Source organism: Brachionichthys hirsutus, chromosome 4, assembly GCF_040956055.1.
Source record: "Brachionichthys hirsutus isolate HB-005 chromosome 4, CSIRO-AGI_Bhir_v1, whole genome shotgun sequence".
Classification (NCBI taxonomy): Eukaryota; Metazoa; Chordata; class Actinopteri; order Lophiiformes; family Brachionichthyidae; genus Brachionichthys; species Brachionichthys hirsutus.
Window position 1 is genome coordinate 8874128 of NC_090900.1, and position 26928 is coordinate 8901055.

The 26928-nt window shown below is 39.8% G+C and overlaps 1 protein-coding gene across 1 annotated transcript in view; it reads left to right on the forward strand.

Annotated features, from left to right (window-relative positions):
- The window catches only part of ksr2 (kinase suppressor of ras 2), a 70554-nt gene that overhangs the window by 3586 nt on the left and 40040 nt on the right, over positions 1–26928 (forward strand). The window contains exons 2-5 of the mRNA XM_068738336.1: positions 1803–1943; positions 3088–3238; positions 13644–13679; positions 15255–15756. Coding sequence (XP_068594437.1) covers positions 1803–1943; positions 3088–3238; positions 13644–13679; positions 15255–15756 — 830 coding nt within the window. The remainder of the gene's footprint in view (positions 1–1802; positions 1944–3087; positions 3239–13643; positions 13680–15254; positions 15757–26928) is intronic.

Genomic DNA, 26928 nt, shown 5'->3' on the forward strand with positions numbered 1-26928 from the left:
TCTTGGATGAGAGGTGAAATGAATTCAACCAAACTTAAGCAAGTCCAGTTGATTCTTCGTTTTTGCTCTCTGTGATTTACCTCAACCTGGATGACTGACAACCTACATATACAATCCTCTTATTTGTAACTTTTAGATATGCAGGTTATACAACACTAACTAAGTATCTCAAATAATGTGCTTGTGGAGTAGTTGATCAAATGCACAGTACAGACAATTGTTACTTTAATCACAAGAAGCAGCTTTTTCACAACTTCTTTAATGAAATGTAGAAACACCAAGAAATCTGAGTTACGTTAATGCTCAAGAATAAATCAGGCAATGAGAATGATGCCCTTCGTTAAAGTTTGTTTCGTCAGGGAAGCGATGATTAAACTTTAACAACTTTGATAAGAATACTACAGGAAGTAGCTGTAGCAGTAAGCATTGGACGGTTCACTGAAACAGATTTGATGCCAGTTCTTGTAAAGTTAGCCAGACAAACTCTTTCAAAGGTTGTCCTCACCAAGACTGTGTCTGCACCAAATACAGGAAAATGTAAACACACAATACCTTTTGTGTTTGTAACAATTCATTGGGATGAGCGACTGCCCGGGAATGCTCTGTTACTGTCCAGGCAACACTTCAATAAATGAAAGAAAAAGGTCAAAGGACAATTGAATGCCTTAATAGCAACAGCTCTACAAACCAAATGTCTGCGTACACATCGCACATGAATATAATTCTATTTGAACTCACTAGTACTAGTACCGGTAGTACTACCACAGCTGTAACCATAGCTACTGAGAACCTCCACTAGAGCCAACACGTTGACTGATCTTAGCGGTGCTGCTTAAGGGAACAGAGGATGATTCAGTGCTTCACTTTGGCTGGTTATTCAAGCTGCCCAGGGATTTCAGTGTGTGAGAAAAGGGTCCCAGAAATACAAGAAAGCACTCTACATTTTGAGAGCAGAGACATTTGGGTTCTGCTTGATTCAGGATCGCCACTGTCAACTGCAGAGAGTTCCAAAGGTTGGAGGAAAGACATTCAGAATAAAACAGTCCAGATGGATGAAAAGCAGAAAATGTATTATAGACACTGGGGTGAACTGTCCTGGAACAGTTTTGCTAAATAGTTTGGGAATATGGTTACGGCGTGCTCGTTTTCTTGTGACTCATGACACACTGGTGATCATTCTATTGTCCCAACATGAATCCGCTGACTGTTATTCACATAATAGACTTTATTTTCCTGGCAAGGGAACTAGTCTAGTCATCGATTTACCTCCACTGCATGTGTTCTTTTATTCTATACTGATTTTTGAATCAGTCAATGGGGTTGTTAATGTTAAAATTAAATATTTTTTCATGGCCTCATTCTGGATCAGATGCAGATGAAATTCGGGGTTAGGATAGAGTTCCCCACTCTACATGACTGTGTCAACTTCCATAAACATTGGTTAATAATCAACGGAGATATTGAGGAACACATTCTGAAGCACCATTGACTGCAATGTTAATGTTTTTTTTCAAAGTGATCCAGAATCCAGGATCTCTTCTTGATCATCATCAATATTTATTCATCTGTTCCTGGTACCATTCCCAACATTTCCTGACAATGTTGTCAAGATCCATTTGTAACATTTTGAGTCATCTTTCTAACAATCAAACAGCGAGACAGACAAACCGATGCTGGTGATTACATAACCCCCGCCTCGACGGAGGTAAATATTAGTATAGGGTTAAAACAGACCGAAGCATTAAAAGATATGTGTGGCAAGTGCAGCCTTCCCTCACTGTATTTGTCTCTCTTGTTCTCAGGGGAAGTTGGTAAAGTACTTCAGCCGCCAGCTGTCCTGTAAATGCAAAGTGGCCTTAGAGGAGCGCAGCGCAGAGCTGGAGGACTTCCCTCGCCTCGGACACTGGTTCCGCATCGCCAACCTGAGGAAAGAGGTCACAGAGGTAACATGTCCAAACACAGATTATAACATAACAGGTATTTATGTGATCCTGCATCATGGTGGCTGTGGGGATCTTTGAGGTAATTGCTCAAAATAAAACTCTCATCTGATGACATGCAGGTGGGTGAAAGAGGACGCTGTCCAACAGAATCTCCCTTTTGTTATTAAATTAGATTTTACTTGATTCACTTTCATTTTTAAAGGGGACGTATTATGAAAATAAATAAATAAATCACTTTTCCCATGTTTCTACACTAATATTTGGTGGTTTCGGGTCATTATCAACCCAAAGACGGCAAAATGAAACCATCCAGTCAATCCTGCGTCGTTTACGTAATTCTATAATCAAGTATTGAAAAATGTCTGGCAGCACTCTCCCCCATTGTGACATGACAACGGGGGCACCTTGTGTGCAGTCTCTCCCTGTTTGTGCTCCGCATGTCCACGCTCTACCTGTGGCTTGTGCATGAGTCGAAGAAGAAGAAGAACAGAGTGGATAAAGTTTATTTTTGGTGGTAAAAATTGGCAACAATGTTTTAGTGTGTGCTAAAAAAGTCACCTCACCGGTTTCCATGGTAGCATGCAGCTGCTTGCCTGTCCGTATGAACTTAGTTTCAATTTAATTTTCAGGAGTTTCTGACAGAGCTGTTTGAGACAGAAGAGAGAGAGATGCTGTCCTGCACCATCTGTTTTTGACCAAATACTGACAGAGATATTTCATATAAGTGTTTTGGAACTGCGTTAACTCATGGAAAACAGGTATAATATGTGACCTTTAAGCTATACTAAACTTGATGTTTTATTTGACATACATTGCATTCAACATTCATGTTATATTCTGCTCTTCACAAGTGTTTGACACTGCAGCTACTCTGATCGCCACCTGCTCCTGTCTTAAAGAAAACCACTTTAGCAAATACATACTCTATTTTGATATATGATCTTGTAGCAGGATGTTTTATTTTAGAATAATTGCTCAATTTCTTTTCTTAAATTTCATTTCCAGGCATTTTCTTTCCGTGATTGTCTCATTCCGTAAAGGATTATTTCTGAAAATAAATTTACCTTCTATCATTCTTGGAAGTAATTATGACTATAAAATGTTTAAAACCTTCCCAAAACTTATGTCGTAGTTTGTTTTACAGGAGATGAGTCCAGGTGAGGTGACCCTGGAGGGCCTGCTGGAGATGAGCGAGGAGCAGGTGTGTGAGCTGCTGCAGAAGTTTGGTGCCAATGAAGAGGAGTGCGCCCGACTCAATGCTTCCCTCTCCTGCCTGAGAAAAGCCCACCAGCTTGGTGAGGTCCCACACAAAACCCACGGCGATGAGCTTACACACAAAAACTTACACACACATTTTTAGAAAGATAATGGGATTGTATAAAAGTAATGTCATCTGTAAAATGTTAATATCAAAGACAAGATGATTGGTATTCTGTCCTGGAGGCTGCAAATGATCAATCCATTAATTTGTCAAAGATAACGTACAAACCAAAGATCAATTTAAAGTGACCTTGGTGTTGCAATGCCAAGTAGCATGAAAGAACACCCACTGGGAAAACATTTTTGTTTATCTATATGTATGGATATTGACAGGAAATAATATTCAACTTGAGTTTCTGAAGCTGTCAGCACCTTAAACCATAATGTCAACAGTATGCAACTAATACCCACTTACAAAATAAAAAAATAATAATTCTGTTTTACCTTTTCCTTGTTCTCTTGCTCTTATATTATTGAGCTGATGATGCCTTATCATGCCAAATAGCTCTGTTAATCTCGGCCTTGCATGTTTAATCAAAGTGAAATACATCAAAACTAATTAATGAAAGTTGGGAGTCCATTTGAAATCTGACCTACACTATGGTTTCAGGGTTTGATTTCTATCTGTGTGGAGTATGAGTGTTCTCCCCGTGTCAGTGTGGGTTTTCTCCGGGTTCTCTGGCTTCCTTCCACCTCCAAAAACATGTGTTTTAGTCAAATTGATCATTCCAAATTATCCATAGATGTGAGCGGTTGTTTGTCTACGTGTGGCTCTACGATGCGCTGTTGACACGCCTGGGTTGTACCTTGCCTCTCGCCCTTGTTCAGCAGGGATAGGCTCCAGCAACACCCGTGACCCAAAAGGCGGCTGTAGACAGGACGATTGAGGTTGTCTTATCTACGACAAAATGGATGGATGGATGCATCTGACAATTAGTTATGTGTTGCAGTCTTAGAAAACCACTGTCATTACAAATGTGAAGCAGACAGCCAAAGTCATCAAACTCAATTAATCAATTTAGCACCCATCTCTGCTTCTGAAATTACTCAGAGAACAAGTTAAAGGTTGAGCATCACTCATTGTTGGAGAAAGACAAAGATCAATATCAGACAGACATGGGAGGATTCCCCCCTCCCCTTCAGGCAAAGGTGCAGGGGTCCAAAATGGCAATAATCAGAGAGGCAGAGAAGCACAACAGACAATCTGATGAAACAGGGACCAGGTGTGCGGGGGTCAAGGGTTGGTCAGGTGATGGGAAATGGTGGGAGCAAAGGGTTAGTGGGTGGCAGGAGGAAGAGGCAGGATGTGAAACGAAAAGACATTAAATATATAGCACAGTCAGAGACGAGATCACACGAATGGGTCATTTTGGCCCTGCTACTTGTTATTAGTGGGAACAAAATCTTTTCTTTATTTGGCACACATCTTTGTTTGGAATAAGTGAATTGGAAAGTGTGTATTCTTCTCTTTAGCATCTCTTACTAGTTAGGGATGGATAGCTCGTGCCTTTACATTCTTATTTGTGCACAATAGTGACAGTGAGTCAACCCATGAACCACAGTTAAGATTTACTTCTTCATTTTGCAGCTATTCAACAACAAAAACACACTTTGAAACAATTAGTCTTAGATTTTCTCATTGTAGTTTGGGGAAAACAGGATCAGCACCTTGGAAAGCTCCGGTTACCCACAATTCATTTTATTTATTTATTTGAAAGGATTGACCTGTATCTCATTATAACTGCTGTAAGGTTTTAGTTTTATATAATTACTGTTTTAAGAATTTATTCAACAATAATCGTGTTTTAATTTTCAAATGTTTTACAAGCTGTTTGATGAGTCTGGTACGAGTACATTCCTCCTCATGCACACCAGGGGGCGATACAGACCACAGTTGGTTTTTAGTATAAGAAGTCAAAGCTTTTGCAGTAAGATAAATACACCAGATGGGGGCAGTAGATTTCCACCAAAACTGTCTTGATAGTTTTACTGGCTAGATTTCGTCCTCCTCCTACACACACGCACGCACGCACACACACACACGCACATGCACACGCACACACACGCACACACACACACACACACATGTAATTCTGTTCTGCACTTTCCATTTAGACAGAAGCCTCTGCTAAATAATTAAGCAAATTAACTTGATCAGTGGTTTTTCTTCAGTGCTCCTTCAGCAAAGTGTGTTTTTATTAAATTAGTGCTTTATTAGAGGTTTAAATTGTCTTTTCTTCAAAGCGTTTATAAGAAATTGAAGCAAACAGCTCAGCCATAAAAGCAGGCTCTTTGTGGTTCTGCAGGTGGTCGGCCGTCCTCTTCAAATATTCACGCCTCTCCGTTGTTCCCTGTTTGTCAGACTGCTGGAGTCGCTCGCCTTCTCATGTGCTGCTCCAACTTCCGTCATTCTTATCTCACCAGCTTGGAGGCGGATGAGGTACAGAAAGACAGGCAGGCAGACAAGCAGACAGACAGACAGGCAGACAAGCAGGCGTCTCCTGGCAGTCTGTTAGGCATTCCCAGCCGCCCATGCCTTGAATCCAGTTGGGTTCAGACTGCTCAGGCTTCAGGCATTTTTTGAGAATAGACATTGGCTGTACTCACACTGATTCTTTTACTCTTTGAATCTATAGCAATCTGTTCCTACTGATGAGATTTGGAATGAATGTGAAATTTGGACATGTCAATAATCAAATGCAACATCATTCATCTGACATTATTGAGTTCAGTAAACTCTAATAATAATAATAATAATAATAAAGTAGGACTAGAAGTAGAATTGATTCAGACATGGTATCCACATAATTTACAATTACTGTCTGCCCTTTTTAGTGTGGCTTGCCGAGTCTCAGCCCCACCTCTGCAGCAAACACCATTTTTCAGGAACTTCCTTCTTCCTTTAATGAATATGCCTTAGTTGCACTTGAACAAGATGGTATCGGGATCCTTGTCTCAGCTCAAACATGTTTATGGTTAAGAATTAGACTCTTTTCTCATTGACCTTTGACCCCTTCCAAGTCGATGCTCCGATTAGTTTGAAGTTTAGTCTGGCCTTCACTGATCTCCTCTTTTCCTCTTAATTCAGTTGCATTTGCACGTGCATGCCGTGTTACATCAGGGCTTGACGAAAAATGTCACTCACTGGGGAGTTTCTGGCCTTAGATCATAACATCGTTCTGGATTGGAGAGCTTGTTCTCTGATATTTTGTCTGTATCTATTCTGGTCCTGGTGTGATGGAGATTTACCATTCATCCATATTAAAATTGTTGCGATGACTTATGTTATGTATATTTATTTGCTATATATTGCAGTCATCGCTGGTTGATTAGAATTAAGCAACGCGACTTAAGGATGAATCCGTCAAACCTTGAGGCAGCTAGTTAGGGCCCCGAAACCTGCATGAAATGTAGTTTAAAGCTTTGGAAAAAGCTACTTTAAGGGTTGCATCTTAAATTTAGAGACTGTCACTGTTCAGATTTTGCCATTAAAGTCTGGCCTGTTTAATCTTCCCCTGTGTTTGCTTAATTTCTTCACTGCCTACCCCTTCCCCCTCTTTGTCCTGTCTTCAAACTAATTGTTTATCATCTGCTGCTCTCATTTACTCATCGTCTCAGTCACACTCCCCTGTCGTCCTCTCTCCTTGGCTCTCCAAAGACAGGCTCCAGCCACACAAATCCTCTAATGGGCTTTTGTAGCATAGGGAACTGGCTGGGGATATGTGAACGCACCGCAGCAACACCACAACCATGAGAGGAGTTTTCAGCAGGGAAAGAAAACGGGTCTGCGTCGCTGTTTTTTTCCCTTCTTATTCTTATCCAGATGGAGCAAGGAGAGGGAGACATATCAGAGCTTAGATGCATTGCCACATTCGCACATCTGTAATGTATTTACTATGTGTCTGTGCACTTTGTTGGAAATACTTGTGTCTGCACGAGCAGAAGAGGAGCATAGTGCCTTTGAAGAGTTGCACGGCACCACAAGAACATTTAGCATTTACCTGCTGCGAAGCAAGGAGGAGGATGTTCTTATAGCATGAGCCTTTTTCAAAATCTGAAGTTTGTTACAAAATCACAGAGCAATTCAATTGCATGAATGAGAGGACAGAAAAAGATATGCATATGTGTGCCATGATTTTTTTTTTTCTCCCTCAAAGAAAATATGTTCATGAGTCACCAGGAGTTATGCAAAAATGTAGTCTTGGCAATCCACAATTCAGAGAGATGCAGAACATAATAAGTGAATGTATGTAAATATATGTGATGGCGGAAGAAGGAGACTAATGCATCTTAATAGAATTCTTCACTACATGCTCGTGGGATTAGCAGTCAACGAGCTGCAATGAGGATGAGTCATCTCCATTCGGAGGCAGCCGGTCGTTGCTTTGTGCCGCAATATACACACGTTAACCAGCCCACCTCTCTAGATGTCTATACACACGCACACACACACACACACACACACACGGAAAATAACTTGTTCTGTAGATCAGGCTAATGCTGCTGATCTTTGTTCGGCACGGTGGGTCTCCTCTGTAACTTTCCCCAATTTTTTGATTGCTGAGAGGAGCATCCCCTCGCACTGCCTTGTGACGGCTTCACTCACACAAAAACACACAATTGGCTTCAAATGCCATCAGCAAGACACAGAGGCAGAGAAATGAAAAGGAGAAGGGCGCGTAGAATTTACGAGGGAGGAGATGCAGGGAGAGTGAAGAAAGCATGTGGAGAAAGAAGGATGGGGAACAACATGAGTGAGAATCAGGGTGAGGAAGAGACAATGATGACATTAGCAACGTAGTCATGTTGAGAAGCAAGGAGCAGGTGCAGCAGGGCAAGAGAATTACCAGAAGAGAGTCGACCAGAGCCCTGAACGCACCCCTGAACAGCAGCCGTTAGGTAATTAGCAGCGTTTCTCTGACACTAACATTCTCACACTCTCAACTTAAAAGGGTTAGGATTAAAAAAGAAACTTGCATTTATTGAACCACTGCCCTTTTCATAAATCCTGTTTACAGTGGCAGGAAGACAGACCATCTTCTGTCCCACTGGCATTTCACTGCCATTTAGCCCTGAGAAGCAAAACATTTAGAGGTAGTTAGTCCAATTATGTGGCTGTTATCTACCTTTCTCAAAGCCTCACTGCATGTCAAGATTGCCTTATTAATGGGGGGGCGGGGTGTACCATTTGCATTAATCACTGGATAAGCAGGCTGCAGTTGGTTTGAGCATTGTTTGACTGATGCGTAGATGTGGGATTATTCCGTTGAGAGGAGATAATGGAATATTGATGACAATGGTGCTCCAAAATGAAATCTGAAGACATGCATAAATGTAACCAGTCTTTGCTAATGTGTGGAAAGGAACCTCTTCAAAGGAAGGGTTTACTCATTATGTAAAACATATTCAGCCACTTAAAGATCCGTGCATTGGAATCTGTTTTCTCAATTAGCGCCACACGATGATCTCGCTTCTGGCTTGATGCAGCTGAAGCTCATTTTAACACCCGAAGGCAGCTGATATGTTGTTTGGTCAGTCACTCAATCACACTTACATCCCCAGGAGCTGCAGTCTGAATGAGTATAGATTCAATTAAATAATGGATTGATTTTATGGTTTTGAAGTCTCGCTTATTTATTTATTTGCAAATATGCATTGCCAATAAGGAATGTGCAAAACTGCTCTAATGTTTGGCCACATGAAGGACGGCAGAAACAAGTTGTAATACTTATCACTGTATACAGTCAGTGTGGTTTATTTCTATGCAAAACTTGCGTTTTCCCTCGGCGACCAACCTGAAGCTACATTATAATTAGGAGTGATCTTTTGGACCGCTCCATGAAATGAATGCTTGTCAAATATTCACTCTCAGTTGCTCTGTTTTTCTCTCCTTGGCTAGCATGCTCCACTGTATTCACCAGCTAGTTGCTAACCGTCTGTTTGCGTGTCACTACAAGCTCACACACATAGTTATAGGTTAGGTGAGCGTTTCAAAACTTAGAACATTATTTCTAGGTTTTAAGTGTGATACTTGATCCAAGGCAGATATATAATAAAGTCATAATGAAAGGGAATATAATTTTACTCCCTGAAATAATCTCATCATCTCCATCGCTGTACTTTTTACACAAATTAGGTGCACAGTACATGTATGAACAGTTCTACAATAGATTTGAACTGAATCAATACCGAATCTTCACCGTCAATGCTTAAGCTTCACTTACTGGTAAAGACAGATGTTGTCAACTCAGCCTAATCTTGAAACCGTCTTATTAAAAGGCCACGTCAGCCGCAGAAACAAGGCGAGTGAGCCCTTAAAGTTACTTTGCTTGCACTGACTTCTTTTACCAAAGTGAATGTGACAGCTCGGGCGTCAACAACATGAATGGGCAACTGAGCCGAAACATTTTCGGTCAGTGCCGAGCGTTGGCAAGAATGAGCCGTGATGCATTCATTTACTGACGTGTGCTGAATGATCATGCATTCAAATATCGTTCAACATACTGTATGTGCTAAAATGCATCTTAAATCTGATGAAAAGTCTTATTATAGGACAAAATAATTAACATCACAGCCACAGACTGCAACTTTGACCACCTCAGAAAGAAGTGCTAAGAATCAGTAACGTAATTTGTGTCCTCCGCCTCAAGTACATGGACATAAATTTACTGTACTCATCTCATCTAACTCTTTGGCAAGGAAAAATAATGTATATATATATATTGTTACGCAATGCCTCACAAAGAAATCCAGCAACCCAGTAAAAGAAAACCAACATTCTAATGTGAATTTTCCAGAGGAGATGAATGCCGTCAGAAATTGATTAAACACAGGCAAAGCCTCGATATCAGCAAGTTATTGCTCTCTTCAGATTATTCTCTCAAAGTTGTGATTAATTACAGGACTTCCTTCTAATAAGCTCTCTGTGAAATACAACTTCTAAAGTTGCTAACATGCATAATCCACACAAAATGTACTGTAATCACTCTCCTCACAGGGTTGTGCTCACTCTGTGTTCTTCAACTCATTTTAGTAGTGAGCTTTCTTGTGTGCCTGAGGCTTTTTCTTAGTTAGATCTTGAGAAACAAGAAATTCATAAGCCCCGTCCCAATATTGCTGCCACAGTTGCTAAGATACTAGTGACTCATTACTCGAACCAACAGTTTCCTGAGTGTGATTCAAGTTCATTGCTTATCTCACAGAGAAATTTCACTCCGGTGTCAGCTTGATACGTCCTGTCAAATGACTTTTTTAAAGAGAGCCTGCCTCAGGCACAAATGCAATTATGAAAGGGATGCTCATAATTCAAATCAAAGGTGATTGGCTGACTTAGAATATATATATATATATATTGTTAGAATTTAGAGGGTACAAATTTGGACGAAGGCAAATTTGCAACTCATTTATCAGACTTGACCAAAAACAATACATTTTCTGTTGACTCCCATCTCAAATCTCAGCCTCGGCAATGTAAACTGTTCAGTTTATTAGATGCGCTCATTCACGTGGGCTCAATCAGAATTGTTCAATTCTTAGTGGCTTGTTAATAGAGGAGGAGTGATTGAGCTTCCGCCACGTCGTTTCCCGTGTTTGTGCAGAACTCCTCTGGACCCACTCGGCCTCTCTCTGCATCTTGCGTTCTCTCTGAAGGGGCTGGGAAGTGAGCCTCTTAATGCGGCTTCAGGTACAATAGTGTGTGAGATCAATATTCAACGGACCCGATTGACTAAGTAGCCACAGCTATAGGCGTGACACAGGAGGTATGCACACAGTATCAATCTTAAAAAAGCAGCGCTAGTGAAACATCAATCAATTTAAGAAAAGATAATGTCTGCTGGTACATGTGAACAAAAGTAAGCTCTGATGGTTTCCATCACTTTTGGTCAGTATTTCTCTCCCTATTTGCTACTTCCTTAGAAACATTCTGTGCAGGCGATGGATGACCATGTTTCAAGCAGAGAGAACAAGCTTACCAGTGGCGTCATGGATACGGACTGATGAGGGAGCCACGTTGCTTATTTTGGAGGCTTGCTGAGAAACAATTATTACAGAGTTTTATTTTGACACGTGAAGACAAATCGTTTGGCGGGTGATGATTAATTTGAATAAACGCTCTCTGAGTGCTTTCTAGTCACTTCAATTGAAAGTAAATGTTTTCAGTGTTCTGCTTTGGATATGTTAAAACCTACCCGTTTTGGAATGGCATAGTCCAGAAACACTTTATGGCTTTTACTACTCTAGTAAAACAGTGAATGATGGAAGAGCATGCCATTCTTCTGAATGTATATCTACCCACCAACTTAATCCTGCATTTCTATTTCAGGCAGTTGGTCAGGCACTAAACCCAGCTTTTCCCCGAGCGTCTGCTGAAAAGTGGCGTGAATAAGATGCGGTATTACCCCCAACTCTGCTGCTTTAGATGTTGATCACACTCGCAGAGATTCGCTTAACCACTTTTCCACCATTACTCTGTCTGAACTCACAGACACCATATCTCATATGAAAATATCGTTCTGCTTGTTTGACATCATTCTAGGTTTTTATTTGAAGTTCTGCACTGTGCTTGGTCCCAATGCAGTTGTGTCAGTAGCATGGATGTGAATGTTTTAAGGCAGATAGCTGATGGAGAAATGAAAATTCATACATTTGTGTAATGCAGAGAATATTTCAGTGTGAACAATTGAACAGTCGCATAATTAATCGTTCGTTTAGTAGGCAGTAACTTTTTCCACTCATTTTCATCCGTTTTCCTTTTACTTCCTCACCAGAACCTAGAGTGAAAATGACTGTCGATGTGAGATGTGTTAACACTTGAAGCAATTCATCAGAGTTTGCACAATATACCTTTTGCAGAAATAAAGGTGTATTAAAGAAGGTACATCCAATAGTACCTCCAAAGACCTGTACTGACCAACTTCCCTTTATTCCCCGGTTAACATAACAAAGTGTGATTCCTTTTTTCAAGCTGTTCACATTGTATTTCTAACTAAATATATAGGCTTTTATCGTTTTTATTGGTAGAAGATGACTTTACATTTTGCTGAACCCATGATCCTCAGAAGCTGTTACCATGGAGAACAATAATGTCATAGGAATGCAGTCCAATGTTTCAGTCCAATGTTCCCCCTGGGTGTTAAGCTCAGAACTAGCAGACATTAGGTAATATTATTTGATTTACAGTTCTGTTTGTGTCTGTAGAAAATGTCTCATTTCATCTGGAAAGATAGCTTAAAAAAAAATATATATATAAAAGGCCCCTGTGCAACGAGAGCAGCCCATTACTCAGCATTAATAGAACATCATCAGGTTGACAGAGTCATTGCTCCAGTTGGGCCTCGCATTCCTGTAACCCTCACTAGAAATGACTTTCTGAGCATTTCTAACCATAACATTCTACCTTAGGGGTTCAGCTCATAGAGATTTGTGCTCAAACACAGCACAACACAAACAACTGACTTCTTTTAGTTCTGCAGTGAAACCACACACTCTTAGAGCCCTGCTTAGTTTGTAATAAGCATTTCTATTTTAGATATGCTCAGATTTGTGTCTATTAACTACACACTAACAACTTCTACTATATATATTAAGCACAGTCAGAGTATCTTCCCTTTCTCTCGAAAACGCACAATAAAGCAGTTGCTGATGTTTTCTGTGATTCTCACACTGCAACTGTTTTGAGGTTTTAGGGATTACGAATGAATGGATTTTGGGTCAAACTTTGGCAGCAATCAACTTCTGCCACCATTTAACATAACACGAAAAACAAATATGAATGAACTTCTTTAATTGCTATAATTCCTTATCACCTAATAAATGAACAGCTGGAGAGTCACAACCCTGGGTGTATTTTGAGTTGTATTTAACAAGTAATATAAGAACCTCAAATGAGATATGAAGAAAATATAAATAAATAAAACAGAGAGGTTTAAAACTTACAGGTTATGGCTCATGTATTTAAAGTCTATTAATGGTTTCTTCATACAATTGCAAAATAAGAAAGCAGATCCCCCCCGTCAAATTTCACAATTCCTCTGGGATGTTTTATGGGTGATGCTTTTTCTTGTTCATTTGACGTTACTACTATTGATATTGTGTTTGAAGTTTGTGTTTTTTGATGCTTGTAGATCCTTAACGATAAGAACTACGACAAAGGCAATGAAAAATAATGACTCAAAATAAAAAAGACAATTGGAGCACTATTGAATGAAATTTACATTAAATATGGCTCAGTGTTCAGTAGCAGATTAGTGTGAGGTCATTTGCTCAGACTCAGCCATGTGTGATATATACAGTCTGTTGAAATGTACCCTGGATCGTTTCTACCAACAGCCTCTTAGCTTTGCATAACTGCAGGTTGAAATACAAGTAGAGTATTGCAGACTATTTCAGCTGTGTCGCTGCCAGATCAATAAGCACATTCTTTTTCTTTCCTTTCTGAAGAACAACTTGAGGAGGATAAGTTGCATAGTAATGAAGGTAAAGTATTATCATCTGAGCGCAAAAACACTCATTTCGGCTGCTCACCTTCAACTATTTTGCCTCTGAGCTGTTTATTTGTTTTTCATTCTTTCGCCACAGAAAGTTTACTTTTAGTATAAGTTGGCTTATTTCATGACTCATGCAGATTTGAACTGTTATTTTCTGGTATACCCATTTTTTCTGACTCGCCTGTGCCATTCGTGCTTAGTCTGCTCCACAACAGCATATCTGTATAGCAATGCACGACGAAAGCCTTGTGCATCAAGGCCCAAATACAGCATGTCTACGACTGTTGAAGCCTCGTTGGCTTGGAATACCTCTGCTATTGTGTTAGCAGAGGTATGTCGGCTTCTTTTCATCTGCTTCCAAAAATGTATTTGATTCTGGGCGCCTTAAAGGAAGGGTATCCTGAATGGACTAACCGGTAAAATTGCCTTCCTTGTTAGAAAAACAAAAGGACATTAGAATGTTATATTTTCACTTTTGAAAATATAAAATCAATATAATTGAATATTTGCACAAACTAAAATAAAATATGGGCTTTTTGTCTAGCAGTAGGTGAAAATAATACTATTAGCCGTTTAGCTCCATTCATTCTTTTCAGACACCTTTTAGAACTTAAAGGGAATCGTCATTGATTCCAGCACAAAGGAGGTAATAGTGAGTGAACAGGCTTCATGTCGTTTCTGTACGCCTTTGTCGTGTCTTGCTTTGCTTCCCCCAAACATTTCCGATGCTGCTTTTTGCTCCTCTTCTCATCCATATCAGTAACTGCTCTGGAAACATGCCCGATGCTTACAGAATGAGTATATGGAAGACACCCTCCGTATCTGTGTGCATCTTTATTGCAGAGTTTAAATTGGCCTTAATTTGTCCAAGGTTCTTTTCTCTTTACTCTTCAAATGCTCACCTGCTGTCAGGATTACCTGTCACTGTAATCATGACCTGGAGTTAATGACTGTTTCAATTGCATGACAAAGATCTATTTAGTTTGACTAAAAACACCATATTAAACAAAGGTTTACCAAAATCACAACCAATCGTCTCACTCACATTTTGTTACAGTACTTAGACTCTATTTTCTATTAATTTTAAATATCTACAGTGCATTGTAGGACAGATTCCGACAATGTTAGTGCTCTCAGTTCTGAAGAATAATTCAGCAGCAACATGCTTTTTTTATTATTATTATTAGCGATTCAATATTTTTCACAGGGACAGAAGGATTTTAGGGCAGAGGGTGTGTTTTGCCGTACAGATTGTAAAACCCTGTGCTATATAAGTAAAATTTTATTGACTGTCTTCAGTGGAAAGTAGTTACGCATAAAATTATGTTTGTACTTTGAATAAGCTGTGATCAACATTTTCAATATTTCAGTTCATTTCATTTTATTGTGCAGGTTTTGTGCCAGAAATATATATATACCTGAACATCACAAGAAATTGAAACAAAATTATTTCCAGACTAATATCTACCAAAAATGAGCAAGAACGTTTTGTAATCAGTGTGATCTTTTGACAATATTTCCCAACCAGCCATTAAATCAGTCCATATCTTTCTTCTTCCAAAAGGGAGCCAAGTGAAGCAGGACTGGTCCATCCAGTGGCCCACCTCTGAATCAGGCAAAGAAAACACTCCTGTATGCCAACCAGAGGCCAGCCAGTGGATCCGGTTCCAGCTCTCTCAAAGCCCCAAAGTCCAGTCCAAGTACAACCAGCATGTATGCCAGAGCCCCCAGGCTCTGCCCCCCCCTTTATATGCCGATCGACTGACTGTCGACAGCCCCACCACAGGGCTCTTCCCACCCTTGGAAGCCGGGCATCGTTCCCTGCCTCCGTCACCCCGCCAGAGGCATTTTGGCCACACACCTCCCCGGACTCCTTTAGTAGTCAACACCATGACCCCACCTGGGACCCCCCCGATGCGGCGAAGAAACAAAGTTAAAGCTCCAGGAACGCCACCTCCGCCGAGCCGCAAACTTATCCATCTGCTGCCTGGCTTCACTGCACTGCACCGCAGCAAATCCCACGAGTTTCAGCTGGGAAACCGCTTGGATGATGCACAAACACCAAAGTAAGTGATGCACTCTTCCGGATTTTTGGGATTACCAATGCTGAAAATTCCAAGCACACAATCTGAAATTCCTGTCGCTCCCTCAAATGACTTAATAGTCAAAAACATGCCCCCCAACTATATCTTGTGTAGTACAAAGTACTTCAGCTTTGGATTCAAATTAGTAATTTTCAGCAGATAGCCTATCCAGAAGTACACATTAAGATATTCAGTCCCCTTCTGCCCTGATCCATGGAAGATAGCATTGCAAAAATAATTCTGACTGATCCAACTAGCATTGAAAGGAAGTCAAAGCCCCCTATTTCCTTTTAACAGTTTTAGTAGAACATAATCATCCAGCAGAGTCCAATCAGATTAATTCCTGGGAGGACATCATTGCCCATAAAGAACCTAGGGCCTGACGGTGGAGATAATCGGCCTTGAGGCTGCAATCCAGACTGGCCTTTCTTGTGTCTGGTACTATGCTGATCAGATTTTCCATAAACAGGGTCCACTCTCTGCTAGCTAATCAGGAACCACAGTCTGCCTCAGGAGAGCTGCACTCATTTTGTTAATGCCATTATGTGACTGTCCTATCACTGCTACACTTTGTAAGTTGATATTTGGGAGTTGTCCTCCACTTTGACAGCGGCCATCTGGGTTTGTGCTTGGTTTGTGGACAGGGCTCATCCACGTGTCTACGCATGTGGGTGTTCGTATCTGTATCTGCCCGGCGTGGAGTACATCAAATAGACTCAAACGGCATTAGAGAATGGATTACCGGTCCCTGAGCGCTGATAGGCTGCAGGCTTTGAGTTGAGACCCTTTAATCAATGGGCTGTGTGTGCCTGGAAATGTTGCATCTAATCGAGACCTGGCAGATCTGCTGGCTTCTTCGATATCCAAGTACCTCTCATAATATATCATAATTGGTTGGATGGCGGTGCTGGCAAGCATCAAGTCAGAGTGGCTCAGTTCTGGCATGAGACATTTGTACTTGTGTTTTTTTGTATCTGTGTGTTCAACAGAGTTGGCGTCATTGCATAGTTGGCATCTGTTATTCTTTTGATGCAAAAAATAAACAAATTAATACAAATTAGAGGGGTAATTATTCCATACCGTCTTTTCCTAAATACTCGATTAAGATTCCTATTTCTAAACCTTTTTTGTCCACTTAATGGTTCAAGATAAAAAAGAATCTCCAAAACACAGAAGCAAACCAATACTAAAATAATTTTATATTGTATTATATTTTATACTTAATGGCTTCGCTGATTGGCCCATATGGCCATTTCCCCTCTAATTACCAACCTTTGGATTTTAATAACCTCAGAGGTCCTCATATACCTTTGATTGCTTGGTGCTGTCGCCGGGACAAAGTCACGAGGGATTGTCCTCTGACTCCAAGAGACATTTTTCTCCTTTAATCTTAATGACATAAGATATCACTCCATAATAAGACCTAAATATTGTGCAGTGCAAGTATTTCCATTAACTTCAGACTTTAAAGATTATTACACCGCACATTATGCACGAGGCATAATGTAAATTTATTTTTTGGGCTTTGGGGTACATTTCAATCCAGTAATACTTATAATCCATGTTTTTGGATAATGTATTAAGAACTACTTTCTGCTTTGTCTTTGACATTGTCGTTAAATGTAATGCCTGCAGATGATGGCCTTTATAATGTGCAGCAGCCTCAGCTCCAAGGAAGATGTGTTTTTCGGAAAATTGTCATCTTCACATTAATTTAAAAATTCTGCACATTCTCTAGTTTTGCTTGGGAGGTCCTTCATCTTTTGCTTTATGGCTTTGATTGTCTCAGTTTAATGTATTTTCTCGGTGATGATGGCTTTTCATTCCATCTTATTGTAAACCTTATGCAAAAATAGCGATCAAATAGCCTCCTTGCTGGTGTGCTCAGTAATATCTATGAATATCTACGAAAGATAATCTCAGTCTGAGATGAGCTTTCAATATTGGAAGTTGGGATTCATAAGAAAGCAAACTTTCACTTGGCAACTGTTCAAATACATTCAGTTGTGTTTTAGTTGGTAAAACTCTGCCTACTGATGGACATACTTGGGTTTGTCTTGTGGCTATAAACATTGTGAGATGGAACTCTTTGGAAGGAGAATCAATAGTTTGCTTTACGGTACCAGTCAAGAGGTTCCCTAATTTTTGACTGTCCTATACAATACTATCAGTGTTTGTCTCATCAAAGTCTGCAATCTGGACATTTGTCAAGGTAAAAACAAAAACCCATTTGCTTCATTTAACTTTATAGACTTGTGGTCACCTTGGTCTTTCCTATTGACAAAAGCATTTAGTGTCCAACGTGACCGTGGCCAGCATGGCGGGAGGCTGCGTGTTACTCATCGCTACCAATGACGACTTACTGGATTTAATTTTTTTTTATTGTTCAGGGTTTCAATAATGTTTCACACGATGGGTAGCTAAAAGTGGAAAAGAGGCGATCTCTCAGCGGCTAAAATCCAGGACTAGGCCACAAGGAAGCCGCAACACAACATTTATTTGAGGGATTTAATATGTTGTTAAAGGTGTAGATTATATTGACAAAAGAGTGACAGAAAAGCAACAGCAGTTACATTTAGATCTCCAGGCAAGAGCGTGACGATAATGTCAGTTTGCATATGTTTTCAACCTTCCTATATCCGTGCCTTCTCTTCCCTCTCTGTGCCCTTTTCAAAGTGGAGAGGCTCTTTTGGCTGGAGTGTCAATTAATGAACCTTGTTGTCTATGTAAATGAGTGGAAACAGGCACGCTTGGAAAAGGCCAAGTGACTTTTCAGTCCGTCACATTCCTACTCGGCACGTCACACCAAGATTATACTGCAAGCAGGCGTGTTTGTTTTCCACTGTCTCTTGTGTTTCCTTGCCTTCAAGTGGAAATGGTAATATCGTATAGTTAATACCACCTCATGAGACTTTCACAGCTTTTTGAATGTTAAGCACTTTCTTATTGAATTGAATGTTTGCTAATAAATCACATGGGTGCCAGGGGTTGGCATGATTCACCCTCTGCTTCTCTCAGGGTAATTCTACCATGCATCTCTCAGGGGAAACACATTTGCATCCCTTCCATGACTAATTTAGCTGTTTGCTTTCACCGAGTTGGTGTACACATCATATATTTGTCTTCCTGTTTTCCTTTCCCCTTTTTCCTCTCCGTATCCTTTTGTTTTTCCCATGCACCCCTCTCATTATGCATGTCATTTGAGAGCCTGTCAATGTGTTATTTAGCAGTCATCTGTAACGTCTACACAATTCAGATAGAAAATACATATTTTTATTGGATTTATTTTTCTCTGCGGCGTGATGGAAACTGTTGGTGACGTTGACTGGGATCAAGCATCGCATAACTTCTTGGAGAGTCACCAAAGGGCAACTATGAGGTGTTGCATACCATACTTAAAGATGCTATCCGTCATCTAAATGTAAAATAGACAGGATCGACTACTGCACAGGGCCTACAATTGACTTTCAGCTGTTTCAAAATAAGGACAAACAACATTAGGCTTATACTACAGTAAATATACTTTTGGTATTATGGTAGGTATAATATTTTTATATGTATGGATGATTCACATTAGCAGTGTTTGGAAACGTAGTGCGGAAATAAGCATTTTTTGTTTAGAAGTCAATTAGTTTACACTCAAAGTAAAAACTTGAGGAAAATAAACAAATCAGTTTTCTAGTTATAATGCTGAAAAATTTGATTCAGGCCTGTTGAAACGTTAAAAGGACAGAAAACACAGGCCTACTTAAAGTTTATCCAGGAGTGATTTACTTTTAAAATGATTCACTTTATTAGCATGGTATCATTAGTATGGTTAAAAAGTAGTAAAGTAGTTTAAAGAGCATTTATAATGCAGTCATGATTCAGCAAACTAAAATATAATTTACTACAGTACATCATCATAATTGATGACTCCCCAGAAGTTCATACTAATTCATTATTTCAGCTGTACTAGTGTGCCTGTGATTTTCATTTATGTACACCAGCAGATAGTTTATTTGTGTCTCACAAACAATGATTCTTCATTAAACACACTCAACAACTCATAAAAAAGATAGTGGTTAAAAACATAATTGGACTATAAAAAAAGCTTAATTAAATTAAGCCCAGTCACCTTGAGGAGGTCATGTTTTGTTTTGTTGTGCTGCTGGTCGCTGTTAGTAGCGTTACACAAAACCTACCGTGTGCAATGCAATACAACAAAGACTGAATTCCTTCCAAACGCTGCAGCTGCCGTTGTAGGATGGATAAGTTGAAAGGACACAGTCAATATAATCTTGCATTGGGCTTCTGTGCTATCAATATTTTATGTTTTATTAATTAAATCGCTCCCTACTCATCACAACTAAAATTGCTCCTCACCATTATTATGCTTTCTTTCATGGCGTGATCTGTAATTTGAAGACATGTTAATCACCTTTCATTACGAAGAAGAAAACTGGAATTCAGCCTGTATCAAATTGATTTTGCTGCTCCCCTGAGATACAGATCTTTGATGTGCCACACATCATTGCCTTATCGGGTGACCTCTGACCCCTTGAAGGATTGTCAGTTCCAGATGCTCTTGTTTGGGACGTTGTCACAGTCTGCACGCTAAAGTGTTTTGCACCAGGCCATGTATGTCAACACTAAAAGTCATTCTATGTATGTGTGAAAGAGGGATGAAGAAGCAGCAGCCCCAGTGGTGGGCTAAGGGGATTGTGAGTTTGTGTGTGTCTTCTTTCATCTGCAGACAAAAGCTCATCCATGTTAATCAGGGCTTTTGCCCTTTTGCCATTAATGACAAGTCAGGTGGGAAGGGATGTTAACATGAGACCCTTAACAGCCAGATGCCACCTACACTTAACAGCATCCATCCACCGACCGTCAGCCTTAATGGGCAGTCTCTGCAAGCATCCCAGAAATTGAAGTCATGATTTTGAATTTATATTAGTGTTTAGAAGTAGTGGTTTGTCAAAATGTTTCACACTTTCTGGTGGAGAATGGATTTATTAGTCTGATAGTTTTCCTGTGTAGCCTTCCGGAGAAATTGAAGAGGTTAACATAATTTGACAGGGTGATAATAAAAGGTTATATAATAAGATGCAGAAAAAAGGAATCAGTGCACAAAGTGTCTTGTTAATGTTGTTAAAAATATATTTTGCATTTGCATCAAATTTAGTAAATCTTGCATGCTTAAGTTGAATCCCAGAGTTTGAAGTTTGAAATGTCAAGCATTGCTCCAACAGACCAAACAAAATGAAAAGGCCATTTTGGCAGCTGCCATTTGATTTATTTACCAGTTTTGCAGTTCTACAACCATAATGGGAGTTATTACCATCATTCATCACTCAGGCCATCAGAGTGAAGCTTTCATCTCCGTGCGTCGCTTTGATGTTAAAGTCAAGATGGATGGCAACGGCTCCAGGTTCCATATTGTCCCTGGCCTCCTCCTTTTCATAGGCTCCCTGCCATTAACTGCTCAGCTTGTGTTGGAAAAAACCCCAACACCACTTAACCCACACAGATGTGGGCTAGATAGTTGGCTCGCTTTCAGTGCTGCTGCTTTAATACTTCAATTAGAGCGCATAACGTTTGATATATGGTTTCACTTTGACTGGGATGAGAAAATAATTTCTCATTCAGTTCAATGCTGGGGGAAAATACACACAGCTGAGTAAGAGAAGGCTGGGACATGATAAAGTGTCACCATCTAAGACCACTGATTGCTCCCATAAAAGGACATTTAGATTGATTGTTTTTATTTATTTATTTATTTAAGACTTAATTCAGTTTCATAATATGAACATATACTCCTTGAAAATGCAGTACATTTATACATTTGCAGTTCAGATAGACAGGAAATTTAGATACTAATAGTAGTAATACATTTTTTATTTATAGGATCAAATAATATCCAATCAACCAAATATTTTTTTGTGTTAGTATCTGAACCTTAAAATAAGGTTCAGATGTCACTGAATCTCCTTCAGTTTTTTATTACATTCAGTCCCTTTCTTATGAATTAATGAAACACCTACAGGATCACATACCGGTAAACTGATATGATAATTTTTTTAAATTGAGAGCTTGATTCTGAGGATCTGATGGTTTGTTGCTACACATCTATGCAGGCCAACGATTAGACACCGATTCCAGCATTATATTGGAACTGTCCGCAGTGAGGACGGCCTTAGGGACGAACTCCATCAGAGATATCAGGACATTTTTATTTAAAAACATTTTTCTGCCTGAATATTTTGCCCCAACATCCCCTTACCTCAACCTCATTGGACCTCATGGCCTAAAAAGCAAGCATTTTATTCACACCAGGGTTTCGATTCCAAGTAACTTTTGATCATCAAAGAGTCCGTCTTTAACATCAAACATCAGCCGCTGTGCAACTTTGCTGATTGTCCTGGCTTCTCTTGCCACTGATGTTTGAAAAAAAAAAGCATAGGTTAAAATGCACTTCATGCAAATCCTGGCTATGCCAATGGAATATGTGAGATGTGTGTGATGTTTAAGTGTGTTAGGACAAGTGGCAGAGTTTACAGAAATACACGGGACAGCTTGTGTGCTGATGTCATGGGGATTTGCATTTTGTCACAGAAATTAGTTATTTGTTTGGGGGATGACTGTTTGTCTTTGCTTGCAATAAAGCAAACATGATACTCGAAGGGTAGCTCGCTAACCAGCCGGCCAAATGGCAAGTGTGTAAACCCCTCAGTCACAGAGACGACTGCTGTCAATGGAACAGATGACTTCAGCAGCATTTATGTTTACCGTGTGTCCTGATTATTTAGTATTTTCTCACTGCTTTTGATAAACTTTGTCGGGTAACAGTAGCAGAGAACGTCTATTACTATTGTGTACTTCAGTGTGAACAGTCACCTTGCTTGCAAAGCAAACGTAATCAGCCCGTGTTTTGTTTTTTAATTTAGTTTGAAACACAAGTTTCTTACTCCCATCCCAGCAATGCACTTGTCAACAAAGCGTTTTGAGTGAAATACTTGACTATAGTTTTTTTTTTAAAGCAAATACAACAAAAAAAATAATGCTGCTTCTAGCCAGTAGCTGGCAAATTAAGTTTAAATATAAGGCACACCTAGGTGGCACAGTGGTGTAGTGGTTAGCGCTGGAGCAAAAAGGTACTAAGTTCCAATCCTATCTGTGCGGCGTTTATATGTTTTCCCTGGGTTCTCTGGTTTCATGCAACTTAGGTAAACTGGTCACTCTAATTTGTCCACAGTGTGTGAGTGTGTACGATTATCTGTGCCTGTGTGGCCCCGCCATGCGTCGGCGACGTGCCCGAGGTGTACGCCACCTCTCGCCCATAGAAAGCTGGGATAGGCTCCAGCAGCTGATGACCTGCAAAGCGGAAAAGCGGCAGGAAAGCGGATGGATATGGCACACAAATGAATGCATGGAAGGAGAACGCTCTTTTCTTTGTAGCTCAGTCATAAAGGAGTGAAGGCTCTAACACCTGACATTACCAACATAGTCCTTGCTCCGACCCTGATTCCAGACTCTACTGCTCTCAGCCGCCAGCTCAGCTCTAATTCAAGGACTGGAACTTTTGTCTCCTAATTTTTTTTTGTCTGGATAAGAATTTGACCTGAAATTTTGATTGATTTTGATGATGATGATGATGAATATATTTATTAGATAGAATGTTAGAGTACAAGTACAGTCACACAGTAGCATGTATTACAGTACAAGTACAGTCACAATCTATGACCAATCCTATCTGTCAGTTTTCAAAAAAACAATTTTCAACAATAAAATTAAATTTTAGGACATTTCATCTTTTTGATTGACTTGTTAAAATGTAAGGTAATATGAGCTCTGTAATCATTAATTCATATTCTTGAAGATGAGACAATCACAATTATCTTGTATTCAGCGCTTATCTGAAAAGCAGGTTAGGCTGGAGCCAAACCCAGCAGGCCACTGGCAAGAGGCGCGGTACACCTTGAAGGAGTCACCAGCTCATTGCAGTCTATAACCGAAGCCTGGTTTAGTGTGCATGCCGGAGATAGGTACAAAAAGACCCGTGACTCAAGCTTGAGCCGTGGTACTTGAGGACAATTTAAATTGTTCTTCATGTTAACGCAAAGGAAATACGTCATCTAATGTATCTGACTCATGTGTCCACAGATGATGTCACAGCAAAACAACACTTTAACAATTGTTATAACCTTTGGCTATGATAACATCACAGAGAACCAGAGGAATAACTAAATGATGTTGATAAAGGATGCTTGTTATTGCTACGCCACATACATGCTGCTGTATTATTACTCATGTTTGTACCTAGTTAGCAAACATTTTTAGCATAATTTAATTATTTTTGACTGAATATTTTATGAAAAGATGGGTGCTTACTTATTATCTGGAAAGATGCGCTTATAATAAGCAAGAATGGACTGTCCTTATATAGCTTGTCTAGTTCAACTGACCAATCAAAGAGCTTTACAACACAAACTAACATTCACGTTTCACACAAACATTCATCAGGTTTTTGTCCAAGCGATCACTAACATGCAGTAGTGTATTTGAAGTAAGCATGTTGTAGAGAACTGATCAATACTGATTTTGTCGATAAAAGAGTGGCGATAATGAGGTACATGCGTTGCAAAAAAAATTGCAGGACAGTTTGCAAAGCAGCTAAACCGCCATGCTGTTAACCATAAGATTATGCTTATGCATCATTGCCTCTTCTGATGGCTTCACATGACAAGAGAATCAACCTATTTTAACCAGACAGGCTCTTGCAGTGTTAGTGTGCATGAGACTGAGCAAACAACCTGTCACTGTCCACCTTCTTGTCAACTTATCACTCCTCTGGTCCTGCTCACTGGTCCCAAAACCCTTGTCACGCTTCACATCTGGTCATCAGCTGCCCCCAAGCCGTCCTTCTCATTTTCTGTCTCTCTCTTGCACAGGCTTTGTGCTCTTTTTGCTGTCTCCTCCTTTATCATATTGAACATTAAATCCGCAACACACACATGAATCTCTTTCCCAGGGAGTGCCCCGCCACCGCTGGCCTCTGACGCTGACACCCACCTCTGTCCTAAGGTGACACTGTCAATTAAAGAGGAGAGTAAGAGAAAGAGAGAAAAACGAGCAGGAAAATACGTTTTTTTTTTACTCCATCATATAATCGTGTGACCAAGTCAACGGGGGGGTCAGCAGAGGTTGTCTCGATGACACATTGAGTGATGACCGGAATAAAACCTGTGGGCATGATCTCACACCTACATGCATGAGTTCACATGTTCCCATGAAACATGTGCTTATACTTTTATATTTAGTAATGACGTCTGCCGTGACACTGAGCCAGTGATTTCTTTTGGGTAGTGAGACTGAGACTCTTTGAGTTGTGAAATGCATCTCTGACTGGCAAAAAGGCAATAAAGCAAACAAATGACTTTTTGTTATATTCAGATATCGCTACAACAAAGAATGAGTTTTAAACGAGCCAATAATATAGCCAGATTATATGACGTCGTTTGGAGGTTAAGACGAAGGTGACCAGATGCATAAACTATAATACTCTCATTGGCCCTAAAAACAACAAATAACAAGCCATCGAGTTCGATCAAGAAGATGATTTCCATGCTTGCCGTCTGACTTTTGTTGTCTCATGAAAAGGCAAATTAGGACATTGATTCAAGAGCTTTAAATAGAAGCAAGATTGATTAGGTAAGACTAAGACTGGTTCTTTAGTAGTTTAGTACTTTTACTGTCGTTTCAGGGACATTACATCACACACAGTACGCAGATGCATTCAGATTTGTCTGAACTTCATGCAAAATGTGGAATAATCCAATTTCTATCAAATTTTCAAATCGTGCATTTAGTTTAATCATTGAATAGAGAGAACATTTGACCTGTTCCAATAACAATGAATTCCTTTAGGATTAATTGCAACCTTGGCTTTAATACGCCGCCTCAGGAAAGAAACGTAACAGGTCTACCCAGGGTTGCCGTTTTGTTCTTCTCAAAGAAAGTCAGCCTGCTTTGATTGAAAGCGCTCAGAGTAATTCTCTGTTGAAATCATTATTCTGGCCACTTTTATGTCATTTTACCACCAACTTTAATAAAGCAGTGACACCGGCTCCTGATATTGAACCACAGGACTATTTGAATACAAAAGAAGGAACAGGGTGCTTTTGTTGCAATACTGGTCCCAGTAGAGCTCAGTGTATTTCTATTTAACGTGTATGGTATGCAGATAGAATCTGTATAGGTTAAAATATTACTTTATTATTTATTCAGTGGAGTGTTGCTTTTTTCCACCTGCACGCTCACATCCTCAATTTAAATATAGCTTACCTGTGGAAACTGAGTTTAGGTAGATACAATCTGTGCAGCCATTATGTGTTTTAACCCTGTAGGAGGAATGTCTTGGAATTAACCATTATCGTTACTCATCTGATTTTAACAGCGCCATCGTCTTTCTCCCTTTGAGACGTAAACCTTTTTCGCTTTTTCTGATCAGGTGCGTCTCCTACTGTTTAATTATCATGTCATTATTCTTCAACGATCTGTGCTTTTGAATATAAACGCAATCAAATCTTTAGTATTTACAGGTCATTTCCATGCTCATTCTCCAATAACGAAAATCTCTGAGATAGAATAGAATAGAAAGCCTTTATTGTCTTTGCATAGTGGCTATGCAAAGATAGAGCTTGACCGTTTTATCGTATCAAAGCACCAAGGAAATATTTCATTTTAATATTGAGCGACAGGCAGCCACTTATATTGCCGGCAGTGATCTGTGCAATATTCATGACCCTTTTCTTTTCAAAAATGTTCTTGATATGCCATGAATGATGCAAGTCCTTTGAATCGTCGCTGTTCTCCTTCTCCTCTGTCCTTGATCAAATGAAACTTCCACCTGAAGGGCTCTGCTGTAATTCCTGCCTCTGATGAGAGGAGGGAATTGGATGTGGAAGGAGTAGATATAGATCAGTGCCAGTTCTGTGTTCACGAATATCATGTTTATTTTCTTGCTTATATATTCGTCTTCCTCTTGCTAAAATATAAACCATCCAGGAAGCCGGAAATAAAACTGCAATCTCACAGTATTGTATGTTCTTAAGCCAAAAGATGAAGTGCAAGACAGATACGTATTGCTATGTTACCAGTGATGTGTTGTAGTAT